The sequence below is a fragment of the Tenrec ecaudatus genome, chromosome 2 (assembly GCF_050624435.1).
Source record: "Tenrec ecaudatus isolate mTenEca1 chromosome 2, mTenEca1.hap1, whole genome shotgun sequence".
Classification (NCBI taxonomy): domain Eukaryota; kingdom Metazoa; phylum Chordata; class Mammalia; order Afrosoricida; family Tenrecidae; genus Tenrec; species Tenrec ecaudatus.
The window spans coordinates 197983404-198005086 of NC_134531.1; the positions used below are offsets into that span (position 1 = coordinate 197983404).

The following is a 21683-nucleotide window of genomic DNA, read 5'->3' on the forward strand; positions in this document are numbered from 1 at the left end:
TTCTCATTATAGAAGTTAATTTTGATTCAAAAACACTTTTCGCCTCAGACTTGAGCGTAGCCGCCATGTCATGTTGGAAGTCCTGATTTGGGATTGTCTTACTGGGGTGGGAAAGAGTTCACAGAGGAGGCAAATTTTTGGAGGGATTGTAATGGGGACAGAGAATGGGCAGGCAGTAGGGGGTCTTAGGTGCTGGGAAGCTTCTATTTTAAGAAGGCTGAGTCTACAGCACTTCTTTGTTTGCTGCTGGCAATTAAAGAGTTAGCAAAGTCCGAGGAGTTAGGTCTCTGCATAGGAAGCGGTTTGTCCATTGATTCTCTTTTCGCTGACCTACAAGTCTTTGCTTGCCAGGCGCAAGTGCTCAACAATGAAGCTACGGAAGAATTACTCCCAGGGCACTGGGTGAAACCACGATTCCCAGCAGGCATTGCGCAGGATGGCCACTACGCAGGCGCAGAGCCCTCGGCCTCAACGCTCCCCATAGCCCCGACCCACTTCCGGCTGGAACCGCCTAACCGCTGGGGACGGTTTCCTCTTAAAAGAGAAACTGCGGCCGAGCGCACGAGGTGGGCCCCCTATTCTCCATTCACTCTGGGCCCGTGCACGAGGCCACCGAGGGCGCAGCCGCAGTCGGGATGAGGGCGGGGGAGGGGGGCGCACAGGTAAGAGTGGAGTGGGGGTGGCAGCGCCGCGGAGATTCCAGGCCACCTGAGAATTTGGCATGGCGTGGCCCTTTAGGAGCATTAAGCGGAGTGACCAGAGGTGGGCGGGGGTGTGGGGGGGGGTGGAGCTCTTCCCAGATCCCTACCTTCTCTACCCCATGTGGCCCAACTTTGGAAGCGTGCCTGTGCACCCCAGGACACGAATCCTCCCCCTGCCGCCCGTGGTTTACACAAACCAGCAAATGGATTCTCCCCAGAAGGAAGGTCTTGAGCTCCCCGCCACACACTCCCGCCCCCGTTAACCTGCACTCACCCACTGCCCTCAGTGAGAGACGCAAATCCCTCTCTCTCAGCTACTGTTTCTACAATTCAGGAGGCTCGGGCCTCAGGACTTTGTCGTAGCTTTGACTTTACCCTGCACCTTCCAGCCCACCACACCCCTTCCAAAGCACTGCACTTCCACAACTGCAGCTCCTGCTATTTAAACATTTTAGCCCTTTCCCATTTCCCCGGTTTGGAGACTGAGGCCTGCAGAGGCAGGGTGGAGCTTAGGTATCCGCTCCCTTCGGACCAGTTACCCCTATAGCTGTATTTTCCACCCTCCCTCTAGGCCGTGCAACATGGCTTCTTCTCCAGCGGACTTGTCCCGCAGACGGCGGGAGAAGCGGCGACAGCTGGATGCCCGCCGCAGCAAGTGTCGCATACGCCTGGGTGGCCACATGGAGCAGTGGTGCCTCCTGAAGGAGCGGTTGGGCTTCTCCTTGCACTCGCAGCTCGCCAAGTTCCTGCTGGACCGGTTAGGGGCTGGGGGAAGGACAAGGCCCCTTGGGCGGGCACCCAGGGCCAAGTTCTGTCCAGCTGCACCTCAGGACTGAAGATTTTTCCCTCCTGCAGGAGGGCCAGTGTGTTAAGGACTTCCCAGGTTCCTGGACAAGCCCCCTGTGGTCTATTTCCTGTGGTCTCCAGGAAATGGAGGCCCCCAGGGCTGACCCCTTACATGTGTGAGTGCCTGTGGTTGAGGGCGTTTGGCCAATTAGGCCCCCATCTGACCTGTCTCTTCTCCTGCTGGCAGGTACATTTCTTCAGGCTGCGTACTCTGTGCAGGTAGGCAAGGGCTGGCTGGGGGGTGGGGCAAGAAGGAAGAAAAGTAGTGTGTGGAGGTAGAGGCTGGTTAGAGCTTAGGAGCCTGTGAGGAAGAGAGGCAATGGAGAGTAGTGTGGCCCAGTTGCACCCCCCTCCCCCAGGTGGGTGGTTCTGGAAGTCCAAGATGAGCTAGGAGGGTGGGCAGGTACAGAGCCCAGGAGAAGATGGTGGGCTTCATGTGGCGAAAGGAGCAATATCTCAGGACCTTTGTGTCTTCTAGGTGATAAGGAATAATAAACTGGTGGAGGGGGGCGGGTGACTAGGGTGCTCAGGGAGCTAGAGGGACAAGAGGACTGGGTGGGAAGAGTGTCCCCAGTGAGTGTAGGGACTCCCCCAGCTGGGCCTGACTGCCTCCCCCATCCCTCCAGGCCCTGAGCCCTCTTCCCCCAAGGGCCTGCAGTACCTTGTGCTCCTGTGTCATGCTCACAGCCGAGAGTGCAGTCTGGTGCCTGGGCTGCGAGGGCCTGGAGGCCATGGTGGGGGACTCGTGTGGGAGTGCTCCGCAGGCCACACCTTCTCCTGGGACCCTTCTTTGGGCTCTGAACCTCCAAAGGCATCCAGTCCAGACCCTCCTCGGCGCTCTACCCTGAGAAGCTGGTGCTCAGAGGCCAGGAGTGAGCAAGATTTCCCATCTTCTGCAGCTACAGGTTGCTAAGACTTACCTTCCTTTTAAACATCTTTTACTTTGAATTAAAATTAGGTCAGGATTTAATTTAACAATTGTGCTGATAAGGAATAGATCCCCAAATATATAGTTAGGTATTAAAAAAAATCATACTCAGAATAGGATGCATGAAATGATACCATTTGTGGAAAATAAAAAGGTGAAAAGAATATGTATCTGTATGTACTTGTGAATAAATAAGATCACCCTCGAAGGACATTTAAGAAAGCAGGCTGCTGGTGGGGTGAACTCTATGGTTGGGGAACAGTGTTGGCAAAAAGAGCTATCAAAAAATGTGTGTGTGTGTGGCAGTGTATGCAGAACAAAACATGCACCCATTCAGTAATTTCTCCATGCTGTGATGTTTCTTACATTTTTCACATTGAATTATCATTCTTGCCCTTTCCAAATTATATCATCAGCATCAAATTAGACTCGCTGCCTTCTAAACTTCTTACTTAGATTTTATGCTACTGTTGCAGTTTGGTGTCATAGAGATCAGTTTTTAAAGAAGTGCCAAGAGAAAAGCAAGGTCACGTGTCAAGGTTTAAAGGTGATCTCAAGGCACTAATTCTCTTAGGGCAATAGAACTGGAAGGCTGTCCGGCTTCACTGGGCTGAGTAAGTGTGGGTTCCATAGGAAATTTTAATTTTGTTCTACATAGCCCCACTTTTGATTAGGAAACCTCTATTGAGTACTCGATCAAAACATATGGGCATGGTAGGCAGGCCCCAACCACATCTTCCAGATTCTTGGCACAGGACACAGTCGTTCCTGGACATGGTTAGGTTTGCAGTTCAGTTCATTCTCTGATTCATAGATCTAGAAAGGAGACTTCACCATGTACCTTTTAATACTTTCGTATTTTAGTTGGGTGAATAGATTATAAAATAAAATTCCCATTCCTCCTCAGGTAGTCTCTGCCCCTTCAAGACCTTTCTCCTTCTTAAGAGTCCCCCACTACTTAGAACTCTCTACCTGCCCTCGTTCCTTGAGCCTAGAAGTCCTTCACCTTTGACCCTGCCTATGCCAACAGGTTTGGAATCTGAGGATGGTGAGAGGACTCAGGAGGCCAGGTTTCCCAGGTGAGGTTTTAGAGGAGGGCAGGCTAGACCTGGGTGGACAAAGGAAGTGAGGGAGCAGGCCCTCAGCTTTGCCTCCTTGGCCTGCAGCGGGGTAGGACCACTACCAGAGACTTCCCTGCCCCCAGGAGAGGACGAGAGAGAGGAGGAGGACGACGATGAAGAGGAGATGCTCAGCGATGCCAGCCCATGGACTTACAGCTCCTCCCCAGATGAGCAAGTGGGGGCTGAGGAGGGATACTGAAGAGAACGGGAGGAGGGAGGCGGAAGCTGAGTGAAGAAGCCAGAGCTTTGCACACACGAGGGATGGGTAGCGTGAAGGGAGTTGGGAGGCAAAGTGGGCTTTGGGGGAAAACAAAAGACTGGAGGCTTTGACCTGCGAACTAGAATAGGGTAAAATCTAGGGGTTAAAGTTAAGTGTGGACATACAAGCTGGGGCTAGGAACCAGGTTGTTGTGAAGTAGAGATTTAGAGACCACCATTGAGGTGAGGTTGGGGCTGGTTTGAAGGTTTGGTTAAATAATGCCTTTCTCTTTGTTCTCCTTTTAGCAGTGAGCCTGATGTCCCCAGATCCCCTGGCCCACCTCCTGCCTCTCTCAAACACACCCTTAAAGAGGAGGAAGTGCCACCTACCCCTTCAGATCTCCCCACTGCTCCAGCTGCACCGTCTTCTTCAGTGTCCTCATTGGACTCTGGACTTCCGTTGACTGCAGGAATAAGGACCCAGACGGAGCTTAGTGGGACCCCTTCGCCAGTGCAGGAGACTGAGCCCCCAGCCAGGTAATGTTTTGACTAAGACAGGACCAGGGAGTCCTGAGACATGGGCCTTCTTCGAGCATTCTGTTCCCCTCTTTATTGCCCATAGCCCCAGGAGTCAGGCCAAATCGACACCAGCCCCAGCCTGGGATGATGACACTGCCCAGATTGGCCCCAAGAGAATCAGGTAGGACTGGAAAAGAGGAAATTCTGAAAAGAGGGACGAGGCAGAGGAGAGCAGATAAGACTTCCTATTCCTCCCTGTTTTCTTCCCGCAGGAAAGCTGCCAAAAAAGAGCTTCTGCCTTGTGACTTCCCTGGCTGTGGAAAGATCTTCTCTAATCGGCAGTATTTGAATGTGAGGGCCACAGGCTGGGTTGTGCGTGTCCACTGGGTGCGGGGGAGAGAAGATAGATGCTGAAAGAGAAACTCGGGAAGAGAAGTTGACTATCTAGAGGGAGTTAGAGCCAGAAAGAAAAGAGATGAGGTAGATCTCCAAAGCTTTTCTGAAGTTGATAATCAAGTGGTTATTTTAAACAAACTGATAGGTGTGTGAGGGAAGGGCGGTCACCCAGCTGCAATTGCACAGAGCCACTGCCCACTACTGCTTATGGCCTGTAATTTCAGAGACGTACATGCAGATCGGACAGTAGCCTGTAGCAAGCGCTTCTAGTCCACTAGGGATCACGAACCATGTAACATGCATCCCCTTGGAGTATCTACGCCACAGACTTTTCTTGGCTGTATTCTTTTTTTTTTTCATTCTTTTGTAAAAAAATCATTTTATTGGGGCTCCATACAACTCTTATCACAATCCATCCATCCATCGTATCAAGCACATTTGTATATTCGTTGCCATCATCATTCTCAAAACCTTTGCTTTCTACTTGAGCCCTTGGTATCAGCTCAATTGTCCCCTCCTTCCCCTCTCCCCCCTTCTTCATGAACCTTGATAATTTATAAATTGTTATTATTTTGTCATATCTCACACTGTCTGATATCACCCTTCATCCATTTTTCTAATCTTTTACAGAAGCAGGTCACCAGGCCTTTTTTCCAAGTTGGTACAGGGTGGGTTCAAACCACCAACCTTGAAGCTTAGTAGTTGAGCACAAAAAGAGCCCCGGTAGCACAGTGGTTATGCATAAGGCTGCAATCTGCATGGTCAGCAATTTGAAACCACCAGCCGCTCTGTCGTACTCCTGTAAATAGTTACCGTCTTGGAAACCACAAGGGGCAGTTCTACCTTGTTGCTATGAGTCGATATTGGGTCCATAGTAGAGAGAGAGAGAAAGAGAGGAGAGAGAGGAGAGGGGAGAGAGAGAGATTGAGCACAAAACCATTAGTGCCACCCAGGAACCTCCTTATGAGTAGGTACTGTTACTATTCCTACTTTCCAGGTGAGGAAACTAAGGCACATGACAAAGTAAAGCACATTGCCCTGGCTCCTCATCTAGTCTCTGGGAGTACAGGGATTCTGAGCTTGACAACCTGGCTCGAGAGTGTCACCTTCAGGCAGCTTTACCATGTTTGCCAAGTGGATGGTCATAGAATGGGAAGGACTGGGAGATGATATTGTTCAAAACTTCACTGCCTGAGAGGTATGAGGACCAAGCTCCATATCTGCCCAGAGCCCTTGATGGGGTAGTTCTGCGGTTAGCTGTTGGTGCCACCCCAGAAGTGGGAATGACAAGGTGTGTGTGGATGGGAGTGGGGAAATGCTTATAGGGAGATCTAGAGAGGGGGAACCATGAGAAAGGGGGAGGGAGGTGACCCTGTGGTTCCTGACTGTCAGTAAGCTGGGGCAGATCAAACATTTCCTGACCCTGCTAGGTGACAGAAGCAGACCCCATTGGCTTAATTGTGAAAAAAATGTATAATGGAGAAGAAAGCTTATGCTATTTAGTGAGCCAAGGTGTGAAAATAGATCAGTTAAAAATGTAAACACTTTTCTTATTGGGCAGTTATGGTTGAGGAACCATTAAAAGTGTACTTGGTTGAATGCATGTATATGTTTCTAAAGCAGACTTAGGGGGGAAATCCTTTAACAGTATGCTTGTCATGAGCTTGAAATGAGAACTAGGGTGTCTGGGAGATATTTTTGTTCCCTGGGACTGATACTGAAAACAATAATCCCGTGAACAATAATCTGCAGTGCTCTCCTTTGCCACCTTGGCAGGTAGCAAACACATGCCTCGGTAGGCCAGGAGCATCACTTGGAGAAGTGCACTGCACACTGTAAGATTAGGGTATAGTAGGGCAGGGAGATCATGGACGTTGAGAGCAGAGAAGGGCGAAAGGCCAGTGGGACTAGAGTGCTCATGGTAAAGATGAGGCCTGGGCCAGGAGGGCATGGACTGCCTGTGGCAGGGAGACCTGCGGGGGCACAGGTAGTACAGGATGGGAGCGGGCAGAGGAGCCAACCTGCTGGTAAGCTCTGGATTTCAGCCCTGGGGGAGGTAGCTTTCCTTCTCCATCTTCTCCCTCGGCACCTGCTTCCTTCTCCAGCACCACAAGAAGTACCAGCATATCCACCAGAAGTCCTTCTCCTGCCCAGAGCCAGCCTGCGGGAAGGCTTTCAACTTTAAGAAACATCTGAAGGAGCACGTGAAGTTGCACAGTGGTAAGCGGTAAAACTGCCACCCCTTCGGTATCCTCTGTGGGGTCCTAGACGTGTTCCCTTATTCAGCCTTCACTTGCCGCGCGGTGAGCACCTGCTTCAGACTGTCTAGGTGCTGGGACTGGGACCACAGCAATTAACAAACAGTCCTTCACCTTCCTGAGCTGTCCATCATGGTGGGCACGTGCCAGGGAGAAACTTAAACGCAGGGTAAGGCCGTTGAATGTGCTCACGTCGAAAGGGAAAGTTGAGCAAAGACCTAAGGTCTGCGGGAAGAGCTGGGGAAAGACCCCTCGGTGGGATCTGCGTGGTGTGTTTGGGAAGAAGGGAGGAGGCCGCTGGGGTTAGGATGGATGACTGAGGTCAGACGGGTCATGGGGGCCTCCGAGATCACTGTGGAGATGGCTTGGCTTCTCCTCTGAGTGAGGTGGGCACTATCGGCAGGGCTTCCGCAATAGAGGAAACTGACCGACTTTTTTTTAAAGATGTTTATTCATTAACTTTTCCTGTTTATTGTGAATTTGGACGAAGCTTTACCAAACAGATCCACCTTCTATTCAACAGTGCACACATGCTGTTTCAGCTCAGTAACTGCAATCCCACAAAGAGACATCCCTTATCCCACTTTCTTTTTATTTCCCTTCCTTCTTCTTTCCTAACCCTTCTGAACTCTGCCCTGGGGCGGATACTGCCGTTTTAAGTCTCCAGTGGTGGATTATTCTACCTCCTTAGTGTTATTATTCCTGTATAGACCTGTCATATGAGTGGTCATTTAGCCAGGTAAACGAGTACTTGCTGACCTGCAGGGTGATTAAGGGGCACGGTTTCAGTGGGTCCACCCATCTCTATGTGACCAGTAAGGTTCTGATGGACTTTGACAAGGGGCCCTATGAAATAAAAATTTTTTTAAAAGTGGTGGAGAAGGGGGGGAGGGGGTGTGTGTGACTGTGACAGCTGTGTGGAGACTAGACTGCAGGGTGGCCAAGGGCAGTCAAGGTAACGACAGAAATATCCCTGTGCAAGATGAGCTCAGACTCAGTAGCAGTCCCGCCGGTAAGAAATTGGAGGCTTACTGGCGTGTGAAGGTGTTGGCTGCTACCAGATTGGATGGATCGGCTATAGATATGAGGGGAAGGAGGACAAGGCTTGACTCAGAGGATTGCTGTCTGAGCTACTAGGCAGAAGATGATGACACTGACTAATAAAAGGAGAGAGAAATAGGCTTGGGGAGAAGGACCTTTGATTTGGGACATGCTAGTTAGATTTCCAAAGGTAGATACCCGGTGGGTAACTGAGTATGTGAATTGAGTTCTGAAGAGCTATCAGGCAAAACCAAACACAGACTATAAACGAGTGCCCTGCACATGTGATCAGTGAAGGTCTGGAACCCGTGTAGGGAATGAGCGCAACTAGAGAAGAGACATGAGTGCAGCCACCCATCAATAGTGGGTAGGAAGGGCAGCCACAGAGTGTGGTGACTAATACAACATTCACAGAAGGAGAGAGGTGTGAACTGTATCTGCGCTATTGGATTAAGATGAGACCAGTCCACCAGAGGGGGCAATGTCGAAGCCATCCTTTACTTCGACAAGATGAAAGCTGGGAGGGAACAGGTTCCAGCTGGGCTGGAAGTGAAGAAATAGAGACGGCAAGTATGGATACAATTTGGAGTTTTGTTAAGAAGATGAACAGAAATGGAGTCTCAGCTGGAGGACTGTGAGACCCGACCAGAGATGGGGATGGCCCTCTAGAGAGGAATAGCTTGCTGAAGGTACCATGTGGTCGGTTGTCTCCTTGAGTTGATGAAAAGGGCTGGCTTTCAGTAGAGGATGACCTCAGAAGAGTTGGGTGTTCATGTAGATGGATTTGATGACGGGAAGATATGGGTGTTCTTTCCTGGTGTTTTATTTTCTGGATCAAAAAAATAATAGATCAACTACGTGAAGATGGTGGCATGGGTGTATTGGAGACTTGTGGAGGGCGAGCATATAGATTCCGGAGTGTGGGGAAGTAAATTGACCGGGAATGTAGAGTCTTGTGGACTTGCATTTGTAAATGTAAGGGCGTTGGTGGCAGAGTTGTGGGATGTGCACCCACGCCCTTTACACACAAACAGGGCTGACCAAGGGTTGTGCTTATTCCGAGTTGGGTTTGACCAAGCAGATACAACCGAGGTCAGAGGAACTGTTGCACATGAAAGAACAGCCACAGAGACGGGCCCTGTAAATGGAACAGGATGAGAAGGGTTTGGGGGACAGGAAGATGTTGAAGGACAGTGGGGACATGTTGGGGCCCATGGACGAGCAGCCTAGCTATTACAAGATTATCATAGTTGGACAAAGTGGGAGGCCCTTGCTGGAACTGAAATGCCTCAAATTGCAGTGTCTAAGCTGGTGCGATGGTGCACTACACAATCCCTGTGACCGGGGAGCAGTGGCTGTTGCTGGGTAGGGTGTGGGTTCATTAGTGGTTAGGAAAGACAACACCCGGGAATTGGAGCGGAGGAGAGGACCTAAAGCCGGAGTTGTGTGGCATGATTAAGATGAAGGTGAAAGGCTGTGGCAGACTATGAGGCACCGTGTGGTCTGATGGCCCTCATCAGGGATGAGGATCTACAGGGAGGTCTAAGGGGCTGTGAGAAGCACGGTGTGACCTCTGCCACTTGCCCAGAGGTTTGTGGGGTTTAGGAGACACTTGAGAGCTGAAGCAGCCGTGACCTTGGTTAATGGGCAGGAGGTGTTTGAACCAGCAGAGAAGTGTACAGTCTTGGACAAGATAAGGGAGAGGGGATTTGGCTGATGACAGATGTGAGGCACTCTGGGGAGTGATGTGGGAAATAGGGAGACAAGAAATATGGAGGCCTGAATGGGAAGAAGATTCTAAGTGCCAGACAAGCCTTCAGGGCTTCGATTTCATCCTAATTCCCATCTCTGTCTTCAGGCTTCCTCTTGGCACCTTCTGCCCACCCAAGGATCCAGCTTATCTATCATTTGGTAAAGAGCTAGCTTAGGTGTGCAGATGAAAAGTAATGTACTTCGGATGAGAGTTCTGTGGTATGGGTGATGCTAAGGGTAATAATGGTAACCAAGTCAGTTAGACAGTGTCCTGCATTCGATTGTCATGACTGGTGAAGTAAAAGGAGGTTCAGGGAATTGCCGAAGGACAACACATAATTAGAACTCAGGCCTCCTGACCCCAACACTGTTGCTTCCTATGGGGACGGTGGGTGGGTGATCGTAGGAGGGGCTGCATCCTGGAGACAGATGCTGAGGGGAATCCCCGTGTGCCTGCAGACACCCGGGACTACATCTGTGAGTTCTGTGCTCGGTCGTTCCGCACCAGCAGCAACCTTGTCATCCACCGACGGATCCACACTGGGGAGAAACCCCTGCAGTGAGTGCTGGGCAGTGGGCCTGGGGGTGGCAGGGAGACAGGCAGGGCACCCGGGCCCTGGGGGAGCAGGAACCTTTGGGGAAGTCAAAGTGGGCTAAGGCCCCTTTCTTCCTTGTCTGCCCTTGGTTCCAGGTGTGAAATCTGTGGGTTCACCTGCCGCCAGAAGGCCTCCCTGAACTGGCATAGGCGCAAGCACGCAGAGACAGCGGCTGCCCTGCTCTTCCCCTGTGAGTTCTGTGGCAAACGTTTTGAAAAGGCAGACAGTGTTGCAGCCCACTGCAGCAAAAGCCACCCAGCCCCACTCCCGGGCCCACAGGAGTCACCCAGTCCTTTGGAGCCCTGTCCCAGTATCTGTGTCCCTGGGGCCCTGGGGTCCACTGAGGCACCAGGAGCCATGCCACTAGGGGCCAGATTTTCCCAGTCTCCTCAGGATCCATCTAACCGTGCAGCCTCAGGAATGAGCTCCTCCATGTAGCCTTTGGGAAGCCAGACCTCAGGCCGTAGAAAGGAGCACGGCGAGTGGTCCAGAAAAGCACTCATACCTGAGGCCCCAGGGACTAGGGCTAGCCCCGGGAGCACACCTGAGGAAGTAGGGGAGCTGGACTACTTAAAATCTCTACAGCACAGAATAAAGAGTATTTTCCGTGAGTGTGTGTGGACAGAGTAAATGTTTTGGCCCCTGACCCACAGGAATCCTACTTCCTCTGAAAGCGGGTTTGGTAGACTGCTGGATTGGCATGTAGGTGCGTGGCCCTGGTCCCCTCCCTGCAGGCCTCCTGCCACCACTCACTCTGAAGGCTTCAGCTTGCTTTAGGGACTGTTTGGCACTTTGTAGCCCTCTCCCCCCAAATGCCAACCTCACTCTTGCCATGGAAGTAGGGCAGACCGACAGTCTAGCGAATTGTCTTTCCAGGGTGGAACAGGAAGAGAGGTATGCCACTCTGGCTACATTAGTGGTCGCCACTGAGAACACTCACCTGTAAACCTTAAAGACGCTTATCTTCCAGTGTGGAAATTAAGGGTCTTGGTGTAAGGAGATCACTGAGCTATCCTGGGAAGGGAGGAGAGGCGTTGGGATTGCCAAATGAGCTAGCTTATAAACCACTGCACAATCTGCAAAGACCATCAGCCTCAGGTTTCACAAAGGAGGCTCTTGGCGCCAGGAACCCAAACAAATAATTCTTTATTTCACTAGCCAAAAAGTCACTAGCCACTTCAGGGGATTTTTGCATCCTGCCCTCCCACATTGTGTCCCCTGTATTACCGTGAACAGAAATCGTGGCTCAAAGCTTGGTGTGGAACTAATAATCGGATGCTGTACTTGGTAATGTCCAGCCGGTGGGCTTAATGGTTTGGGCCCAGTTTCCCAAACCTGGCTGGAGAACATTATCAGGAGAGAGCCATCTCTGTTTGGACACAATGAGGCCGGGCCCAGGGGAGGTGGGGAGCCATTGGGAAGGGCCCCTGCCCACATTTCCACTGGTAGGCCACCTCTGCCAGGCTGGGTACTTCTGGCTGGGATGACCCTCACTAAAGTGAGCATACCTCATCTTCAGATTCCCACCCTAACACCCCACCTGACTCAGAAACTGAGGGGGAAGCAGCAGCCATGTGGAACCAAGAGGCAAGATAAGCTCCGGGTAGTGGAATCTGATTCTGGAGCTACAATCGGTGCTCATTAGCCAGACAGTCGGCAGCCAAAGAACTCGGGGGAAAGAGCCATGAAGGCTGCAAAAAGGAGATGGGGCTAGGGAAAACGGGAAGGAAACACCAAAGCACACAGCAATGAATGACCTATCCTGGGCCCTCTCTCAGGAGGTTTTCCCTGATTTCCTGCACCTACACCCCAGAGGGAAAGAAGCCGGGCAAGGAAAAGTCAAAAAGGAAAAGAACCCCGAGAAAAGCCAGGTGAAACGCAACCAGAGAACGGAAGGAAGGGTAGCGAGCCCTGGTCAGCACGTGCCCAAACGTTGTAGGGGGTTGTCCAGCTCTCTCCAACCCTGGGCAGAAACCTCTGAGCTGGTTTCCCCTCACTGGGACCAAGGAAGCCTGCATTCTACTGTCCAACCTGCCCGGTGAGAACAAGGGGAGTATTGGTGGCGTTGAACTCCGTGGCCACCTTGGTGGCAGCAGCAGCTGCGCGGGCGCGGGTGTGGGCCCGCTGGTGCTGCGACAGTGAGCGGCTGTGGCTGAAGCACTTGCCGCACTCGGCGCACTGGGCAGGCCGTTCCCCCAGGTGTGTCTTGCGGTGCAGCGCCAGTTTGGAGCCAACGCTGAAGGCCTTGCCGCACTCGGGGCACTTGTGGGGCTTGTAGCCCGCATGGTTGCGCCGATGCACATTGAGGTTGGACACGCACGTGAAGCGCTTGCCACACTGCTCGCAGTGGTAGGGCTTCTCGCCCGTGTGCGTGCGCCGGTGCTTGGTGAGGTCGGAGCGGTCGCTGAAGCGACGGCCGCACTCGGGACACGGGAAAGGCCTCTCGCCCGTGTGGATGCGCTGATGGACGACCAGGTCGGAGCGCTGCCCGAAGCCCTTGCCACACGTGGCGCACGCGTGCGGCCGCTCTCCCTGGTGGCTGCGCCGGTGGCGGAGCAGCGTGGAACTCTCACTGAAGCGGCGGCCACAGTCGCCACAAGCATATGGCTTCTCGCCCGTGTGTGTCCGCTGATGGCGCACCAACGTGGCACTCTCCGAGAAACCCTTGCCACACTCCAGGCATTTGAAGGGCTTCTCCTCCGAGTGCGTTTGCAGGTGTCGAGTCAGCGTGGAGCTCTTGGCGAAGCTCTTGCCACACACGCGACAGCTCAGAGCGCGGGGCTGCGGGCTCCGGGGGTCACCGGGTGCGTGGACGCGCGCGTGGCTCCGCAGGCCCGCGCCGCTGCGGAAGGCTCGTGGGCACTGTGTGCAGGGCTGTGGCCGGCCTCGGGGCACCACAGGTGCCTCTAGTGAGTGCGCCCGTGCCTGGTGGAAGTGCAGGGCGCTTTGGCGAAAGGCGCGCGCGCACAGCGGGCACCTCCGCGGCTGCTCGGGCGGGTGCCGGCGACGCCGGTGCAACAGCAGCGCTAGCGGATGAGGGAAGAGGTGGCCGCAGGCCCGGCAGGGGCAGGCGCGCCTCCGCCGCCGGTGCGTGCCTTGGTGTAGATCAAGAAGGCCGCTATGGCGGAAGCTTTGGCCACACTCGCTGCAGATGTAAAGCGTCTCTCCAGCGTGAGCCCGCCTGTGTGCCCGGAGGTCCGCGGCCTGGGCACAAAGCTCCCCGCACTCCAGGCAACGGAAGCGACTGCTGCCTCCATGGGCACGCTCGTGCCGCCTGAGCACGCAGCTGTAGCGGAAACTCTTGTCACACTCGCTGCACGTGTATGGCCTCCCGGCCAGGAGTCCTGACGCGGCAAACATGGTGAGGACTTGATGCCCACGGGGTGCCGTCTAGGGGCCGGCCTGGCCGAGAAGCTTGCAGCTCAAGCTCCAAAGGTTGCCGCCTGCCTTTGCTGCTGGAAGTTGTCAGTCTTATAGCCCAGAAAGGGGGTGATCACAGAGGGATGAGGAGAGGTCTCAAAAGCTGCTCCTGGATTCCTGGGCTCCTTCGTCCATGGGCAGGCACTTTGGTGGTTTCAGCGGCAGGAAGCTGCCAGGTTCCCCCTGCCCTTGAGCCCTGCTGCGAGAAGATCACCATAGGCTCCAGCAACACACGGGGGAGGGGGACATTCTGCTAGTGCTAGTTCCGTTTCTTCCAGCTCCTATCTCCAAGGAGAGCCAAGAGAGGTTTCCGAAACCCCGGAGGAGGGTGGGAGTGTTCTTGCGTCGCCCTGAAGGGCAAAAGCAGTGGTCTAGGTTGTCCTAGAGAACGGTTTGAGTCCAGCCGCTGGAGCCATTGACACTGCTGGGGGAGGATTGCTCAGTCTGTTTTCTTTCCTTAGGCCCGAGATCCTGGCCTGGGGTACATTACCTGGGGTACATTAGGAAACGAGCAAGCAGAAATGGTGTTACAGGAAAGCCCCTCTGTTGGGACCACGCCTACACCCTCCAACAAGACCCAGTTATTCTGAGTTACTTTCAGGCCCTGGCTGAAGGGCAAGGAGGGCAGTGAGATGAAGTATGCACAGGCTAGGCAGCCAGACCCTGACGTTACTGGAAGGGGTATTGGAAGGGGTTGGAGGCTGGCAAGGGAGAATAAGATGAACCCCCCAAACATTGCTCCTTGGCTTTAGATAGTAACCCGTAATTACCCCTACACCGATACCTCACCTCAGAGTTCCTTAGTTCAGTGCTGAGAAAGCAACTCAGGAGAAGGGGAACAGGGTGAAAAGAGAACATGGATAATTCACAAAGAATACTATCAAAAGGTGATTTTAAGAAAAACGTTTCAATTTATAGGAAAAGGAGCATTCACTAGGAATTCTCAAGGTATCCAGGTTGTTTGCTGAACATAATTCACTTTCTGTTGTCCCAGCTCCAAGGATCTGGGAACTGGGCTAGGAGAAAAGCTCCTTTATGGGACCAACTGTGTTCTAGCCTGTTGATTCCTGTATTTACACAATCTCTTTGGCAAGTTGTCCCAGGCAGCTGTCTGGAAGCAGGGTCAGCCTATAGCCTACTGGACAGAACTGCTCATGCACTCAAATAAGAGCACACATATGGCCCTTCTTGCCCTGGTGGTTTCCCTCCAGGCACCACAAGTACAATCTGTCCCAGTACAATCAACGGGGTAATAAAGACTAGGTCACCCGACATCAGGGAGAAGAAACATAACAAAAAATGGCCAGCAGTCGGTTTTTTTCTCATTAGCAGATGGAAATCCATTATAAATACTTAGAGCTTTAGTTAAAACACCCCACAGATCGGGTCTTCATCTTTTGGATGCAGTCGGGTCAGCTGAAAAACATCCTTGGGAACCACAAACCTGCAGGGATGAGGGCTGGGGCTTCTGCTCCCCTCCACCCTGGGCAGGAGCGGCCACCACACCACGGTTTTCTTCTCAAACCTCAGAAGTGTGATTTGCTGTGCCCTGAGGGGTGAAGTAAGAAGGAAAATATGCATTCACACTGAGCAAAGAACACAGGCAGGGGCAGATCAATGAAGGAAAGCATTATAGAAAGAATGATTTTGTTTTTAATGGGCAGTTTTGATTAAGCAAAAACAAAAAAACTAGCAATGACTGTCATGAATTAATCATTTACCTTCATCTATCTACCATTGTGCTCATTCTTGTTTCATCTAAGAAGCCACCCGCCTCCTGCCCCATTCTCTTTGTCCGGAGTGCTTTCCGTCCTAGACACCTTGTTCAAGGAGCCCGCTGTTTAAGCAGCACTGGGTAGCAGAGCCGAATCCCTTCTGCAGACCTGTTAAGTCCCTAGTTCCTCCGGAGAGCCTGGCCAGCAGGACACTCGCACTGCCGGTCCTAGTGGAACGTGGGAGCACTGGACTGTGGCACCAAATGGCTATACAAAATCCCCGGAGAGTCAGAGGTTTTTGCTGGAGAGCAATGCTCACAGCTCCACTGAGTACTTCACCTGGGGGTGGGGGTGGGGGCCCGAAAACATGGCACCTCTCAGACAATATTTCTTAGTGTGCCCATCTCCCAGCCTATTGCTGGAAAGTACAACACACACATACGAATAGCCATACATAAATGGTATATAAATAATGATACCATTTCTTCCTGTTATGGATGTGGAATAATAAAGCCTGATCTAGGGTACAGGTCCTTGAATGCCAGGGTACACCCTTCAAGTCTCTTCTGTACCTCACCCCATGTTGGAGCTTGTGCCAGGAGAAAGGTCTGTGCCCAGGGAGGGGACCTGAAAAACATAATGGTAATATTTTGTTATAAAATATTTTATTACTCTGCTTAAGAACAATTCCTAATGACCATCTAACTGTCTAAGACATTTGAAGTTGTTACATTCTCAATTTTGGAAAATAAAGATAAGGAAGGAAGGCTGAAATGAAGTGTGAATTAGTGAAAAATCCTAATAAAGTATCTTAGTATCATTCCATAATTTAATATTTATAAATCATGTGGGGTTTTCAAAAATGTCATGGAAAATTCATTTTTTAATGTGTTAAAAATGTATTAAATACTTTTATTGGGGCTCTTACAACTCTCATCTCAATCCATACATTCATTTATCCATTGTGTCAAGCACATTTGTACATATGTTCCCATCATCATTTTCAAAGCATTTTCTTTCTACTTGAGCCCTTGCTATCAGCTCATTTTCCTCCCGCCCCCCTTCCTTCCTTCATGCACCCTTGATAAATTATAAATTATTTTCATATCTTACATTGTTCGCTCTTTCCCTTCACCCACTTTTCTATTGTTCATCCCTCTGGGAGGGGGTTAAATGTTGATCCTTGTGATCAATTCCCCCTTTCTCCACCCACCTTCTCCTTAGCCTCCTGGTATCTCCATTCTCATTATTGGTCCAGAGGGGTTTATCTATCCTGGATTCCCTTTGTTGGGGCTCTTATCTGTAGCAGTGTAGTACATGTTCTGGTCTATTCAGCTTTGTAAGATGGAACTGAGGTCATGATAGTGGCGGGGAGGAACCATTAAAGAACTAGCGGAAAGTTGCGTGTGTCATCGGTGCTATACTGTACCCTGACTGGTTCGTCTCTTCCTCGTAACTCTTCTGTAAAGGGGATGTCCAATTGTCTACAGATGGGCTTTGAGTCTCTACTCTGTGTGCCGGTCCCCATTTACATTGGTATAATTTTGTTCTGGGTCTTAGATACCTGATCCCATTGACACCCCATGATCGCACAGGCTTGTGTACTTCTACCATGTGGGTTTGGTTCCTTCTCAGCTTGTTTATCTTCAAGCCTTTAAGATCCCAGATGCTATCTCTTTTGATAGCCAGGCACCATCAGCTTTCTTCACATTTGCTTATGCACCCATTTTGTCTTCAGTGATTGTGTCAGGAAGGTGAGCATCACAGAATGCTGGATTATTAAAACAAAATGTTCTTGCATTGGGGGAGTACTTGAGTCAAGGCTCAATGTTCATCTGCTACCTTAATACCTATGTACATATAATTACTAGTACATAGATCTATTTCTCTATCGTTATATAAAAATATATTTACATATGTGCATGCCTGTATTTAGACCTCCATTATCTTTTCATTCAATTTTTCTAAAAAAATTTTAAAAACTATTTTAGGGGCTTAAGTGGAGAGCAAATGTTTTGAGAATGATGAGGGCAATGAATGTACAAATGTGCTTTACACAATTGATGTACGTATGGATTGTGATAAGAGTTGTATGAGCCCCTAATAAAACAATAAAAGAATAAAAGTGACAAAAAGCTGGAAAAAAAAGTTATCTACAAAATAGAAAGAAGATTCCGTTTGTGCCAGTATAGTGCATGTATAGTTCCAATTCCTAAAATGATCTAATAAAGACTACCTCACCTTTTTATTGAAGATTTAAAAAATTATAAATTAGACGTAAGTTTACATTTCAGATCATTGTATTTAAATAGTTTAAGTTACTTATCAATATCTACCCCCTCTACACAATAGTTTACCCTCCTCCCCAGTCTTGATTTATTTTCCCCCTCATATAATTTCCCCTCCCTTGGAAATCTCCAGAGTCCCTTTGGTTCTAGGAAGAACCTTGTTATTTAGCTAATAAGATAAGGGAAAATATTTAACATTCACAATAGATTTAAAGTTCTAAGTAAGCTTATTTTATTATTCATTAGACACCACAGGTATTTCATACCATAACTAGTTGATCACAAGTTACAGATGAGCAGTGTTAGTAGAAAGATTTGTCTGAACACCTCCCATGAGGGTCACCTAAATAAAGGCCTTGGGTCCCAAACAGCCTCTGATTAAGAGATTAGGCATTGCTTAGCCTCCTCACTCCCAGTGCCTTTTCCCTAACAGTTAAGCCTTCTCTCTGTTATGGGCAGAGAGTAACCTTTAGTAACCTTGTGCTTATGTATTCCATCATACGGCATCTGCCCAACCCCGCCAACCCAATTTTATGTTTCTGTTGGGGAGAGAATGAAATCTGTCTAGTCTACGGCATGAGAGTGGTCTGTGTAGGGCATTTGCCTTGTACTAGCTGTATGGCAGGAGGCGGCTGGCGGGGAACATCCTGCTGACTGTGGAAGTCAGTGCACACTAGTAAAGCTAGTAGTACCCCAAATGTTCAGCTTCCTCTTTGGGGCAGAAGGAAAAGCCCTAGGGTAGCTTTCCACCCTTCCCAGAGTCCCAGCCAGTCTGGCAGCAGTATGAAGTGTAGCGAGCCTGGTATGGCTCCCTGGAAAATCCTAAGGAGGCAGAGGGATCAAAGCTTGGGGTCTGGGGTTGTGTTACTCCTTTGGATCATGGCCTGGGAAACTCCCAGTCTTAGGAGGAAGAGTAGCTAGAAGTAGAAGAGGTGATTCTTCTGTGAATCTGAAGGTCTTTCCTAATATCTTCAATCCATATCCCCACCTCAAATAGGATGGAGAATCACTATTTTCTCTTGGACTCTGACAATCCTATTTGGCTAAAATGGAGACCTGGATAGAAGCAAATTATCCACTCCCCACACTGATGGGTGGTTGGGGAGAAGTGGAAAGGTTCACTTGACTTCTGAAGCCTGCTTTGGGATCTCTTCAGCAACAGTTCCTTCCATCCAGAAAGCCCTATCCCCTCTTCATTCAGGGCTCTGCTCAAATGTCCCCTTCTCAGGAAGGCTCACCCTGAACATATCTAACTTTAACCTGAATTAACCAGCAAAAGTCACAGGAAATAGGTGCCCGCTCCTTTTAGAATGACTTCAGCTCCTTTTCTAGGTCAGTGAAACCCAGAACACAGAGTGGCTACTTTGTGCTCCCTTTCCCTCCACAACAGGCCAGGTCCAGTACTTCAGATTCAGGCTGACTTGTTTGAGGAGCTGGAGGAAATAGGAATGATAGCTCCCTCCCGTCCCAAGTCTGATCAGGTTCCAAGGACATTCTTTTCTGAGTTTTGACTTCACAAGGACTTTCCTATGGGATCTGGGAAGTGTGTAAGTGTGTACGTAGGTCTCGCGAGAACATACCTCGAGTCATCTATCCCCTCTGTCCCTTGCATCAAGGGCAAAACTGAAGCTCAAAGGGGCCAGGAGCATACCAGAACTCCGATGGCAGGAGTTGGTTAGGTTTCTGTAGGAGCAGTCAACTTATGCTTCATATCCTGAGCCACTGTATATAGCACTGAACATGCATTGGTTTACCCAACCAGGATGGCAGCCTGTGTAGGGGAACCAGAGATCTTGCTCTGCCAATACTACCTGTGTGCGGTTGGACAGGAAACTTGTGGATGTCTGATCCTCTGCCTGGGAAAATTCAGAAAAGGAAAACTTTAATAATGACTTCTATGATCAAGGAGGAAGGTCAGAATATTTGTAAGTCTGAGAACTGTTGCTGAATGTTTAAGATTTACTCCCCCCAGGGCAGCTCTTAGAGAAAATCCTGAATAAGGGGCAGAGCTCCTACCCAAAGACATTCACTAAGCCCTTTTCCGAATTCCCCAGAGCCAGCAAGAATCATTCTTTGCATGGCTAGAGCAGTGTTGGCCTTCTTCCAATATTCCACTGCTGTAACACTGTGACTACCTAGACTCTAGGTCCTACAGTAAGCAGGGGGCATTGGTTCCTCGTTTTATAATTGGGAGCTCCCAATCTCTGCAGCGCAGCCAATCCCAGTGCACTGCATCAGGAGTTGTTAGGCCGACTTTCGGGGGGAACCACTTTCCATCTTGGACCACTTCAGCCTTGGTCCAGGGCACCAGGGCATGCAGAGGGCAAGCGTGGGGGGGGGGAACGACAATAAGGTGGGGAGTGGGGATCGCGGAGCATCTAGAGAGGAGCCTGGTGCCATGGCCAAACTGCCCGGTGCCCTTTAATTCCGTCTAGCCTCTCGGGGCACCAGAGTTCCGGACGTCAGTGTCTTGGGGTTGCTGGGTAGCCTGGAAGGTCACCAGGGGGAGGGGAGGAAGAGGAGGCCTGCAAGCATGGAGGACTGGGGAGGACAAGCAGAGGGCAAGTCCTGGGAGGAGGAGGCCGCAGCTAGCCCAGCGGGGCGTGCTTCGTCCAATAGCTCGCCGTGCCGTGCCTTCGCGTCACCGGTTGCTGGGGCAGCGCTCCCGACCGAGGCAGACGCGAGCCTGGCGGGGGCGGAGGGAAGACCAGCGACGGTGGAGAATCGCTGCCCTGCGCGCCCCCAGCCCTCCCGTCCCCGTCCCTCGCGTCGCCGGCGGCTGGCCGAGCTCGGCCCCTCACCGGTTGCCGGCTGACTCCTCAGACACCGCGCGGCTCCCACTCGGCAGACTCGCCGACCCCCCAGGGCACCGGGAGCGGGAGCAGGCGGCCGCAGAGCGGGGAGAGCCAGGGAGGAGGAGGCACCCAGCGCCCGGAGTCTCGGGACAGAGGGTCACGCTCCAGGTCTCCTCCTCTACGCCGTTGGCCAGTGGCGGGTCTCGCGCGGCGGCGCGTCACTCACTGATTGCCAGGAGGACCGAGAGTCCATGCAAGGATCTACTCACTGCTCGGTCCAGCCAGCCAGGGCCAGAGTCCTCGGAGGAGGGGCGGGGCTGGCGGGAGGAGCCAGGGAAACTCGGGTCCCGCCTCTGTCCCACCTGAAGCCCGCCCCCTTACCAGGATCAACCAATCCATACCGCTCCCTTTGTCCTCCTTCCCGCCCCAGTCTGGTCTCGTCCAATCAGAGGAGAAGGCGCCTGGCAGTTGGCGTCTTAAAACCTAGACTTGTCTTCTAACTGCACCCTCCAGGATGAGGAGCCTTTCTTGGAAGCTGCTGGAGTATGCGCTCCCTGGCAGGACCAATCCGCTGGCACCGCAGGCCCTAGCAGCCCATCCATACTTACTGAATATTTAATACAACTTAGTGTGTACTATTTTATGACTCGGAATTGACTTGATGGCAATTTGATTCTTTAGTGTGTACTATTTTGTTTCATGAGCCGGAATCAATTTGATGGCAGTGAATTTGATATTTGAATCCTAGTGCAGCTTTGCCAACGGGCATTTTCTGAAACTGAAGCCTTGCACAAGCTGCTGGACAGTGCTGTTTGCCTCTTCAAGACGTGGTGATTGATCTCCTTGTCCAAATGTTGAACCTCCAGTGCTGCTTGAGTTCTTTTCCAGAAATGCCGTTTGGAATCTTAGGTAGGCCACCCATTACCACAATAAACTCTTTACTTAAAAAAAAGTTGAATTGGTATATAGTGCACATATCATATAATTTAATCGTTCAATCATATTAAGATTTGTGCAATTATCACTACAATCAACTTCAGAACATTTTCTTCTGTACTCTTTATGGCTGGCTCCCCATTTCTCCCCTAGGCAAGTATCAATCTAGTTAC

The 21683-nt window shown here is 51.0% G+C and overlaps 2 protein-coding genes across 6 annotated transcripts; one reads left to right on the forward strand and one right to left on the reverse strand.

The window, feature by feature from the left end:
- The first annotated feature begins 355 nt into the window (after window positions 1-355).
- On the forward strand, window positions 356-10976 carry ZNF692 (zinc finger protein 692). 4 transcript variants are annotated; one of them, XM_075542132.1, is made up of 12 exons: window positions 356-566; window positions 1273-1458; window positions 1735-1766; window positions 2174-2452; window positions 3506-3554; window positions 3642-3767; window positions 4101-4331; window positions 4417-4494; window positions 4586-4664; window positions 6815-6929; window positions 10220-10319; window positions 10452-10976. In XM_075542132.1, the coding sequence occupies exons 2-12, from the start codon at window positions 1283-1285 to the stop codon at window positions 10792-10794; spliced, it is 1608 nt and encodes a 535-aa protein (XP_075398247.1). In that variant the 5' UTR covers window positions 356-566; window positions 1273-1282; the 3' UTR covers window positions 10795-10976. The 4 variants fall into 4 exon arrangements, with proteins under 4 accessions (XP_075398247.1, XP_075398248.1, XP_075398251.1 ...); XM_075542133.1 differs by lacking the exon at window positions 2174-2452; XM_075542136.1 differs by lacking the exons at window positions 356-566; window positions 2174-2452 and having other exon boundaries at window positions 1368-1458; window positions 3680-3767.
- Window positions 10977-11486: 510 nt separating this feature from the next.
- ZNF672 (zinc finger protein 672) lies at window positions 11487-20870 on the reverse strand. Of its 2 annotated transcripts, none has more exons than XM_075542138.1 (5): window positions 20581-20870; window positions 19591-19635; window positions 16069-16118; window positions 15221-15325; window positions 11487-14266 (listed from the first exon to the last, which is right to left on the reverse strand). In XM_075542138.1, the coding sequence occupies exon 5, from the start codon at window positions 13714-13716 to the stop codon at window positions 12376-12378; it is 1341 nt and encodes a 446-aa protein (XP_075398253.1). In that variant the 5' UTR covers window positions 13717-14266; window positions 15221-15325; window positions 16069-16118; window positions 19591-19635; window positions 20581-20870; the 3' UTR covers window positions 11487-12375. The 2 variants fall into 2 exon arrangements, with proteins under 2 accessions (XP_075398253.1, XP_075398252.1); XM_075542137.1 differs by having other exon boundaries at window positions 15971-16118.
- Window positions 20871-21683: the final 813 nt, after the last annotated feature.